Genomic DNA, 11,631 nt, shown 5'->3' on the forward strand with positions numbered 1-11,631 from the left:
GTGTAGTTGGGGTGGAGGGATTTCCTTTTCTGCCTAGGTTTAAATGGACTAAGCACAGTGTTACTTGCCATTTGAGTTGGATTATATAGATTTAGTTATACATAACCTATTAGCCACCTGGGGGCAGGCTCCCAGCCGGTGTAAATCAGTGTATCTTTGAGGAGTTCAACAGAGCTACTATACAGATTTCACCCAGCTAAAGACCTAGCCCTTGATATGCAACATGCATCAAATGTGGAATTTTACATCCAAAGTCAGCAGCACTGCTATATACAAGGGATTCGATAATAAACAAATGGTACAAGCATTTCTTGCTTTGTGTAACAGCAAAGGGGCAGTCTGCCAGAGCATTGCCCCTGCCTGACATTGCAGATAGGCAGTATTTGGTTGAGGAGGGTTAGAAGAGGGGAAATTTCCTTTCTTTTCATGGCTTCCATCCCTCTCTTTGGATACTGCTAAACCATCCCTGCTAAAATGGCTTTTATTTTAATCCCAGGTTGGTAAAGATATTTCTTAAAGAGCTACGGTAAATTTTTCAAAAGCAACTAAATTACTTAGAAGGCTAAGTCCTACTGAGGGGAGGGATAGCTCAGTGGTTTGAGCTCTAGCCTACTAAACCCAGGCTTGTGAGTTCAATTCTTGAGGGGGCTGTTCAGGGATCTGGGGCAAAAACTAGAGATTGGCCCTGCTTTGAGCAGGGGGTTGGACTAGATGACCTCCTGAGGTCCCTTCCAACCCTGAGATTCTATGACTCTTAATGGGAGCTGATTTTGCCAAATGTTTTACTTGGTTATTTGACAAAGACTTTATCTCTCGATCTTAGCCAATTATTCAGTCCAAACACTCAAGTGGGTGTTACATCAGGTTCACAGTTTCACTGACTGCAAATTTTAATGTGAACACAGTCACTGCAAAAACTGGTTTCACTGACTCCAAACACATCAGCAAGGAATTATTTTCTGCTGAAATGCAATGAAAAGTTAGAGCATAAATACTCAGGAACATCCCTGAGAATCAAATGCTAACTTGGGCTTGTGGGGGAAGGGAGGGATGGGAATGCACCTATCAGAATATGCCATAATATAAAGCATGTAGCATATCACTTTATTATGTTCATTCAGTTCATGTTTTAATCCCTGCAGTGGGGATGCATTTCAAACAATGTCCTTGTGACCACAACACATGTTTTTGTAAAGAAATAAAATCCATGAATGTTACTCCATGGCATTAAGGCTGTTTATTCTGGGGCAAAAAACCCCAACAACCCAGTGATCTGGTTTTCCTTTTTCGTTTTGTTTCTGAAGGAAGCCTCTCCCACGAGAAGCGAAACAGCAAGAAGAAACAAGCGCTGGAACAAAATATACATTCCGTACAATCATCTGACCTGCCTGTTCCCTATGACATGAAACATACAATTATCTGTACACGCCTCATTAAATAACCTTATTTAAATAGGAAATGCAAAATGTACAAATTTACAGACTGAATTATTAAATACTCCCCTGGTGCACGCACGGGGCATGCATTCCTTTCTACTATCGGCAGCCACACTCTGCAACTGCCATCCCCTCATATTTGAACTTGTAAGTAACCACCCCTGCGTCTAAGTAGAGGATGGAGATGGGATCAAGCTTGGTAGGTACACAGCAGGCTTTGGAAGCTTTCTGAGGATTTTTCAGGTGAACCAAAGTCTGGACAATGGCGTGTTTAGTTGGCGTGACGTGTTCAGTTAAAGGGTAGGAGCACACTCCGCGGCACTCATAGGCTTCGTATCCCGTCGGGGCGATGATCCAGGAATCCCAGCCAATTTCCTTGAAGTCGATATAGAGCGGAGTCCTTTTGCAGTAGTTGCCCTTGGCATTCCTCCGGATACGGGCTGTGGAGTCATAAATGATGTTGGAGCGCATCTGGAGCAGCGCCTCTTCACCGGGCCTGTTGTGGAAGTTGCCCATGCCCAGCTTCTCCAAATCCAGCAGCTGCTCATGGTCTATCATTTCGTCCAGTTCCTGCTTCTCCTCTTTATTGTCATTGCTCAGGTCGTCTGAGAACACAATCAACAGAGGCACGTGCTTGGCCTCGGAATTGATGTCAATATCGAGTTTCCCCTCTCCGTTTGGCTCCTCCCCTTCTCCGCTCTCTATCTGCACCTCTAGCCTGTGAGTGGTCAGCTCTAACCTACGCCAGCGCCTCATGGCATCTGTGATATCAAAGGTCTCCCACTCACTGTTGGTGCCGTAGATCTGCCTGGATGCAAGTGCCACCATTTTTCTCTCCTCTCCTTCTCTCCCCGCATGGTTGTTCTCCAGTACTTCAAAAATGGTGACTTTCCTATCCAGCCCATCATAGAGTATTCTGTCCCGCTCCACCAGTGTGTAGAGTCTCAGCTCTGCCATGGTGATCTCTTCATGGTGAGGGATGGAAACGTTGAAGAGAAGAGGGTATTTCCGGATTCCTGTGATACCAATAGGGTGGGAAGTCAGATCTGGAAATGACAAAGATCAACATAAATAAACACTTTGGAACTGAAAATATTTCCAGCAGAAATATTCATGCATGGAACTCAGCCTTGCATGCCTTGCATTCCTTGGTTTCAGTGTGAACAGTTACAGGAAAATGATAATAAATAGGAATAATGGATTGTCACACAACATTTTATTCATGTCATCAGTGAGGTGGATGGTTTGTATTGGGTCTTCAAGGAAAACAAGGTCAGATCATGATAATGGCAATGAACTTGGATTCATAGTTCTCTTTCTTCCAACGTGGCTACCCAAGTGCTTTATAAAAGGTCCTTCCTGATTGTACAAATTATTGTATATAGGAATCGCTTTGCCCACCACTGAGATGAAGCCACCTCTGGAGCACAAATAGAGCAGCTGTTTAACATGTGAATATCACCATTACACAAAATCTTAGGACAGGAAATGAAGAAGAATACTATATCCAACTCAAGGGACACGGGGGATTGGAGATGGGCAGAATGACACATACACTGTTTCTGCAGCAAAAGTAGGCTGCATTTGTATCTGTTTATCTTTCTGTCTGTTAAGAGGGGATCTATCTTTCTATGGAATATCTACTAGATCCCCACACAAATAGTGTGATCTCCTTTACCTTCAATTGATCCTCTTTACAGTGCCACACTCCTCAGGTATACATGGTGAATTTGTATCTTCACTGGTGATCTGGTACAACACATTAAAATCCCTACTGCTGTCTCTGATGAAGTGTTGCATAGATCGCCCAGCAGAAACAAATGATACCATAAGCTTCCACCAGTGTCTGAAGACTGCAGCCACCAAGGAAAGAGACAAGTTGTTTAGGGTGATGCAAAGGCTTATAACTAGGAGGAAGTTAGGTCTTGATCCAAAGCCCACTGAAGCCATGGAAATATTCCCATTTTGACTTCAATAGGTTTTGGATCTGTCTTGAAAGGAGCAAAAGAAAACTGTTGTACTTACTTAGGAGCTTTTGAGAGTATTAATTAATCAAATGTATAACAAGCAAATAATCTAATCTAATCTATCTATCTCTGTTTATACATACACCATCTGCATTTCTTCATACATATAGGACATTTAGAAAAATGTTTGTATTTATTGCTGCATTTCCCTAATATCAATAACAACTCTGAAACCAGATTAGGAAATGTAGATTTAGGAAGCATGCCAACAAGGGCAGAGGGGATGGACTGCATGGAACCTGTACATTTTCCCATCTCTGATTTCTATGACTCTGGGATTGATATATTTATGGAAACATTTGGTTGACAAAGCTACAAATATTGGCCCTGAGCTACCAAAGCACTTCAGCAAATGAATAGTCCCATTGACTTTAATGGGACTTCAGTGTTTTCTGATGTTTGCAAACCCATCTGTTGTTTAAAAAGAAAAAAAATATCAAAGAGGCCAAACAAGAGAGGTCCTGTTTGCCCTCTCTTCCCATTGACTTTAGTTGGGAGTTTGAAAGCACTCGGAATTTGTCTCCATGTCTAGTGAGCATGACTCACTTCAAAACTGGAAGTGGCATCAGAACTTAGTGTGACCTCGAGGGCTTCCCAGCCCGCAGGATGCTGGAGAACAAGTCCACTGTCATGGTGACATGTATGGGGTGGGGAAAAGTCAGCTGACTGCATAGAAGATGGACATGAATAATTCATTGGAAGGGGGTAGGGACACGCTCTTGTGGGAAACTGGGCGTGTCACTTCCTGATTAGAGAGAAACATAAGGCAGGATGGGTGTCCAGCCACAAGACTGGCTAAGCAGGAAAACTCAAAGGGTTAAATTCCCCTCTCAATGATTACCTGTACATCCTCACTGGTGTCAATGAGGATGCACTGCTGTCCGAAGGAGGAGGATTTAGCCCGGAAAAGTTTATTTAACTTTTCAAGTCACGACCACATTAGAATCATACCTGCAATTGAGCCAGGCGGCTCCAGGAGCTAAAACTGCGAATGAACAATCGTCATAAAGTCCTACTGCTTCCACCCATTCAATTTCCATTATCATCTTCTGCTGACACAAGCAGATAAGTATAAAGATTGCAGTGTGTGATCTGTTCCATCTCTTCTATCAGTATAATTGCAAGCACTTTATTTTTAACCATACAAAAGGCCCATAAAACATAAAATCCAGGTCCCCTAGTTGTTACTGACTTTCTAGACATACAAAGGAGAAGCAATTAAAATAAACCCTCTGTACTATACGTGTGCATATGGAGAGCATTTGTGTTATCATATGAGTATCTGAATCTATGCTTCTGGACTAGAAGAAAGGACAGGAACCTGCCGAAAAGGTAGGAAGTTACTCTGAGTTTGACACAGCCATTGCAGACTTCATATAATGATGAAAATGATGCTTGGCCTCTCTGTTGTATTTAAGAAAATGAATGGAACTGTGCATTGTTACATTTACTAAAAATAAAGGACGACTGCGAATTTACATTAGTAAAACACATAGGATTTCCCCCTTAGTATACTGTACTTGCCCAATTATAGTCCATTTATATTCCTGATACTTTTTCATCTTAAAATTGCAAGTGTCAGAAAAGGACAATACTCATTACTCCATATTCCTTCAGGGCCAGATTGTGAATGCCTTCTCTACGCCCATGAGCAGTCACTCATCCCATGGTCTTCACCATGCATAAGTGGTTCGCAATCCAGCCCTCAGTGAATTAAATGTTATCTATATGTTGAAGAAATACACAGTTAAAGTGGATTTGAACTTTAAGGCAGAGCCTCTGAAAACCAGAAACATGTAGCTGGATAAGAATGCACACATCTGAATGAGGTATAGATGAGCCCATAGCTAGTCATAGCATCAAGCTGAATTGTCAAATTTAGGTCACATATACTCAGTGATTGCTCTGTTATCTTGTAGTTTTGGACTTCATCAGTAAAACTGAGACTGGCATAATAGAAGAGCCATTTTTATTTGAATTATCACACGTCAAGCTGAGTTGTTAAAAAAAATCAACTCAATCCTATTTGCAAACAGAACGTTTCGCGGAGCATATATGATTTGTTGAAAAGCCTTTTTAATATATCGCCCACATTGTTACTCATGCATGAAGCATAAAGGAATCATCAGCAGCTCGTATGTGAACCTTACATTCCTCTCATTATGTAGCCATTGCAGGAAAATGTTCAATTGCATGATATTTGGAACTCTCTAAACTCATATGATTTTATGTATCTTTTAGTTAAAATTTTTTGAAAAATAGAAATTACTTTATTTCCTCAAAAATGAACACCGAGGGTTAGCAAAAGTCATCCTAGAGAGGTGCTAGTCACATATTTTTCTATATATTCTACTGACTTTACTTCACACACCCACCCTTGGGACCCACTAAAGACTAAATTGGGAAAATATTACGAGAGTGTCATTCACTGTTTGGTTAGGAATCCATGAAGAGATTGGGCTTCCCAAAAGAGAATTTGTACCATTGCATGGGTTGTGAAAGAGGGTTTTTCCCATTAATTCGGTTACCGTCTCTCTTTGAAAATCTGATGCCTATGAAGGTAACATATAAATGATTCATATGCTTCCTGGGATGATGACGATTTGTTTGTATTACGTACCTGCAATATGCAAACATAAAAGAAGACATTGCCCCTACCCCAAAGTGCTTACTGTCTCAAAGATATAATAGGCAAAGAATGGGGGGAAAGGTTACCTCAGAAAAGCAACGTGAGCTGGTTGATTATAGGCACATGCCATGTTAGTTTGTTAACTCCAGTTGCATCTCTATCTAATCACTGTAAACTCCTTCCCCTGCCCCCCAATTCAGTCTTCATGCTCCATGCATTGTAAACAGGTGTCTTGTTGATTATAAGCAATGCCCACTCATTCTTAGTTCACTCCGAGGAGTATGGATCTTACCTTCATTTTTGAAGCTTCTAACAATATTTGCGGATGGCATTGAGGTCCTATCAGTGGCAAACCTGTTGTACAGCTCTAACATGTATTCTGGGGGCTCCACCTTAGGTGTTTCATGCAGGGGAATATCAGAGAGGTTCAACGTCTTCAAGAACTCATTTTTCATGTTCTGAAGCAGCGTGCTGAAATCAACTCCGTCCTGCTCCGAAAGAAGCTCGTCAAAGAGGGGCACATCTTCCTCCAGGGAAGACTGCTCCAGGCTCATGATGGGACTGCAAGCTGCAAGGTGCACCAACAGAGAGAGGGTTGCCCACAGCTGAATGGCGACAGTATCCATTCCTTCGCTCTAGCCTCCAACTGCACTCAACAAGATTTAGCTCTCGTGTGGGCTAAGTGGCTATTTTATCCTCTGGGTTGTGTGCAGCTTGTGTCACAGAGTTGACAAGTTTGGAAGCCCTCGCCTGAAGCTTGTGATCAGTCCTCGCTCACTGTCTCTCTCTCCCACCCCCAACCCTCCAAAACCAGGTCTCAGTAATTGGATATAACACGCTCTCTCCTATGGTAGCCTTGTCTCTCTTATCTCTTGTAGTGTAAGCTGTCCACCAGATTTTCTGTTGCTATCTCACAAACCCCCTCTCCCTTAATGAGCATTTTGTAAACATTCTGCACTTGGACCCTCTGAGATAGGACAATTTTCTCCTTGGACTGGATCTGCCCTTCCTTTTCCCCCTTGTAGCTGACTTTCTTTGGCATGCGTGGCCAACTTTTATCCGTGCAGCTTTGTTATGATTTCAGTCGAACATGCAAATGACACAGAGCTTAGGTCTAGGATTTTGTATACCAACAGTAAATAAAAGCCCACTTAAATATTAACAGAGTTACACCTGTGTCCTTTATCCCCTATTCCAGATCAAAATTGTCCAGCCCAAGTAAAGGCTTTACTTAGATGAAAAGTGCTTTGAGGCAGGGACCATCTTTTTGTTCTGTTTGTACAGCACCTAGCACAATGGGGTTCTGGTCCATGCCTTGGGCTCCTAGGCACCATGGTCATACAAACAATAAATAACAACAACAACAACAAGACCACAGGAGGCCCTGAAGACAATGGAATGGGTGTGATTATATTAAGCAATAGAATGCAGAGATTTTGCACTCACTGCAGCTGTGGGCTTGTGTTTATGCAGGGGCTGCATTGTGGAAAAGGGTTTTGGGGACAGGAGAAAGGCAGGCAGGGGACAGCCTGTGGCATGGCCAGCAGATCTGTGCCTGGTTCTCCTCTCTTACACACTGACACGGTTGTACCTGTGCTGGCCCCACCATCTTTGGCCCTGTATGAATAAAGAGCAATTAGCAAACGTTTTTGCTAGTTATTCTCTTTACAGCAGAGTTTGTTTTAGCTAGTTATGCTCTTTATAAACCAGTGTTTCCCGTTAAACCCAAAACAGTGACACCAGCTGACTGGGGAGGAGTTCTGGTCCGATGACCTCCACAGAAATGTTTAGAAACAAAATCAGCAGGGAGCACTGGATCAACTGCAAATGGCTCATAAAAGGTTTATGCCCCTACTGCTGCTCATGTGTCTGGTTTGGCAAGTTACATTCACTGATGAGCTCTGTTACATCGAGTGTCCTCATCTCATCTCCCACCAGGGAGCTTTGTGGTAACTGGCATGAAACTAAACATTAAGGCCCATAGACTGCGGTAGATCAACATATGGTGGCACAGGGGCAGTACATTGTGACCGGAACGGGTTGAAAACCACAGAAAGATGTTCATGGAAAAGGTTCATGTTTTCAGAAAAAATAATTTGAGCAGGGGAGTGGGGATGTTCAGAATTTTGTATTTTCCAAAAAAGTTTGAGTACTGCAGGCAAACAAAACTAAGGGGCACAACTCTAGCTAACTTCACTCATGTTGCACTCACTTATGCAGTTTTGAATAAAGACAACTGTATTTATTAAGATTATTTTCACAGAGAGGAATGTTCATTAATTAAGAGCATCGAGCCATACATTTATGTGACCCTTTGTTCTTTTGCTTCATTCCAAATACTCTCCTCTCAAACAGCTTGCCATTTTACTATGAAAGTTTAACAAAATAAATGACCAAGCTCATTTTGATTGTTACAGAGAGGCCCAGCCAGAACCAGACACTCCTTGGAGGAACATTCAGAGCGGGATCTGAATTCCATGGCTATCTTTGAGTCTGAACCTGAACCCCCAAACTTACTCTGTATCTGTATTTTATGCTTTTGTGGATCTGAGCAGCCCAAAACTTCATGAGGGTTTTGGATCTGAACGCAGATCTTCATTATTTATTAATTTAAAAGTGAAAGCGCAATGCTCCTTTCTTGAGTGATTCATCTCTTGGCTATGCTGCATGGGCGGGGCGGGAGGGAGGGTGACCTTACGTCCATAATGAAATCAAGATTAAGGAAATCACAAGTTACTGCCTACAAGTTCTTCATGGTTTTCCATCTCAGAGTGTCTGTGTCTGACCATTCCAAGCGGGAACTGTAGGCATTTAGATTGTTTTGGAAAAATATGTTCTGACAGAGCCTGGATAGGGGCTGTAGATTTACCGCAAGGGCTGTGCTGAACTGCAGACAGAGGTGGTTTCAAAAGGTCCCGTTTTTTGACTGACTTGTCTTATGCAGAACACTGGGCCCTCACCTCTGCCCTCCATCTTTGGCAGTCTCTTGCTGCAGTCTTAGCTTCTTGCCACGCCCTGCTTTTTGTATCAGGATTTATTTCAGATATACCAGATGTGATCAACACCAGGGGCCATGCATAGAATTTGTCAAACGCTTGAAGGCTGCACTGATTTTGCATATAAATGTGCATACATTTTGCAAGGAGATGAGCATCTACTGAGGGGTAGTGCATGCTCTCAGCTTCCACTGAAGTCAAGGGGTGTTGAAATCGCTCAGCACCTCACAGGATTAGGCCCTAACTGCCCTTCTCATCAGTACGTGGTCATATCTGGCTCTTTCTTGACAGATGGACAGAAATTGCTCCTAGAGTTCATCAGCAGCAAAATGCAAATCTGCATTTCAGTGCTGGGAAGTGTTTGAATCTACGGTTTTGCTCTGACCCATTACAAAGGCAGGACTTTGCCATGAGATTCAGACCTAGAAGTGGGTTTTGTGTGTGTGTGTGTGTTTGTTAGGAACCAAGGTTTTGGTTTAGTTCTCACTCCATGGCTGTGAGTTGTGTTTTATGACTCCAGGGACTATCTTTGGTCTTTGGCCACATATTGGAACAAATTCTTCTCTCAGCTAAACCCATGCTAATCCAGAGTCGCTCTAGCGGAGTCACTCCAGAGTCACGCCACTGTAGATTAGAATCTCCAGCCTACAGTGCAAGTTTGGTTTATTTGGCTATAAAATCACAAAGCATGACAGTGACCGTCACATTTCGCAGCCAGCAGACACCATAGACATAAGTAAAGACTGGAGTACACAAGGTAATCTGACATATATCTCTGAAACCTATAAATGTGCCATCTCTCATCAATACCTTGTTACAAGCAGAATTACAGCTCAAACATTCTAAATCTCTTTGCATTTCCCCTCTTGTCTGAGAACTCTTTGAACAACTCTCCTGAGGGCAACACAGCCTACCGTCTTACACAAACAAGCCACTGCTTAATATCTTAGCTCACGTGGCTTAGCCCCTGTACAGCTGTTGGGGGGTTGCCAGATGTACAGTACAACTACATGACATCTGGTATAAAAAGAGTTTCCTGTTTCCTTTGCTTTGCAGGATGAAGAATTTAAACCATGCAGCTCTCTTGCTGAATTAAAAGACTGGATTGCACAGCCTAGAAATAAGGCTGTTTTATTTCACTTTTCCACTTAAAAGAATTACAGGTTTTTTCTCATAGATATTCACGTCATATGTGTGATAGAGGTGAGCAGAAAAGGAAACTTCCTTTGAGCTAAATGCAGAAACCTATGCTAAACAGATTAAGAAGGCTAGCTGGAGAGGGAATATTACTGATCCTTGCTACTATTAACTTTATGGCATTAACAGTGTGCCTGTTTATGAGCAATAAATGACGTGACAGGTAGGCAGCATTGTAGGAAAGAGAGCATGCATGGAGGCCAGTGTTACATGCAAACTAGGCTTCTCCTGCAACCTGAGTCTCCTTCATCTAAAATCACATTTAATTTACCTTTTTTGTTAGTGATAGCTAACCTGGACAAACGCTCTGAGGCACCGTCGGGAAGTTCAGGTGAGGGAATAGTAAAAACAGAAAGATTATTAGCACTCAAGTGGTCGATATAGCTCTGCTCTTTTGCTGTGTTTAATTAACAGGTTGTTATTTTGGGATTAAAGCAAGCCAGTGGCATCTCTGCAAACATGGGGCCTGATCCCACTCCCACTGAAATCAATAGAAAGATACCCATTGACTTCAAAGGGACTTGGATCAGAGTCATGGGGTGGCTGATTAGTGCCATGTAAATGTACAGAGCTAGCTACATTGTATTTTTATTATTAATGATACTGTAAATTCTCTTTTACTCTGGTGTCAGAACGCTTTCCAGAGATGTGTTATGTGATGTGACTGACAATCCAAAGAAGGATGGGATAATTCGTAGTTGTGCATGGTACGGTATAGCGAATGAAATCTCAAGCTTCTTTCTGGGCTTAAGCTGATCACAACAGGGTCAGGGAACAATGTCTCCTCAGCACTTGTAGCGTGGCTCATTTGACATTATTTAAATAATATTTTGACCTTCCCTTGAAGATATTGACCTTTGCCAGAGATGGGATGGGCCCCTGGTCCAATCTGATATCACAGTTCTTATATTGCCATGAAAATCTGGGAACCTGGAACAATCCATAGACCACAGAAAGGATTTCCCCCCCTTTACGTGCTGAGCATGTCAGGGTGTTACTGTGCACCCTTAACTCCAGTTGACATCAATGGGAATTGAAGGTGTCCAGCTTCCGGGAGCAGCTCTGTTTTTCAGAGGGTCATTCCCTAATGGAAGTGGCTCCAAAATGCAATCTGATCTCGGGTCGCCCCACACCTTCTGCCTAGCAGCAGCCTCTATGGGTTTCTTCTCTCAAGAGGCAGTGGAATTGCAGGGGTCTCTGAAGGAATGTGTGAAGCATGCTTGGTGCTGAAAGGCTAGAAAAAGAAGCAGGGCTTTTAAGAAGTGTCAAGGTCGACGATATGCTATGATTGAAAGGGTGTGATCCTTATTTGTGCAAGAGGAAGTGGGGAAGAAGAATGTGAAGTG

The 11,631-nt window shown here is 42.6% G+C and overlaps 1 protein-coding gene across 1 annotated transcript; it reads right to left on the reverse strand.

Moving 5' to 3' along the window:
- Positions 1 to 1,535: 1,535 nt before the first annotated feature.
- Positions 1,536 to 6,718, reverse strand: BMP10 (bone morphogenetic protein 10). The gene is made up of 2 exons (XM_073325368.2): positions 6,385 to 6,718; positions 1,536 to 2,482 (listed from the first exon to the last, which is right to left on the reverse strand). Exons 1-2 carry the CDS (start codon positions 6,716 to 6,718, stop codon positions 1,536 to 1,538), a joined length of 1,281 nt encoding a protein of 426 aa, XP_073181469.1.
- Positions 6,719 to 11,631: the final 4,913 nt, after the last annotated feature.

Source organism: Lepidochelys kempii, chromosome 26 (assembly GCF_965140285.1).
Source record: "Lepidochelys kempii isolate rLepKem1 chromosome 26, rLepKem1.hap1, whole genome shotgun sequence".
Lineage (NCBI taxonomy): Eukaryota > Metazoa > Chordata > Testudines > Cheloniidae > Lepidochelys > Lepidochelys kempii.

Coding starts and splice junctions, on each gene's coding strand:
- BMP10 (XM_073325368.2), bottom strand. CDS start 6,718: ATGGATACTGTCGCCATTCAGCTGTGGGCAACCCTCTCTCTGTTGGTG. Junction 2,483..6,384: donor TAGAAGCTTCAAAAATGAAG/GTAAGATCCATA, acceptor TGTCATTTCCAG/ATCTGACTTCCCACCCTATT.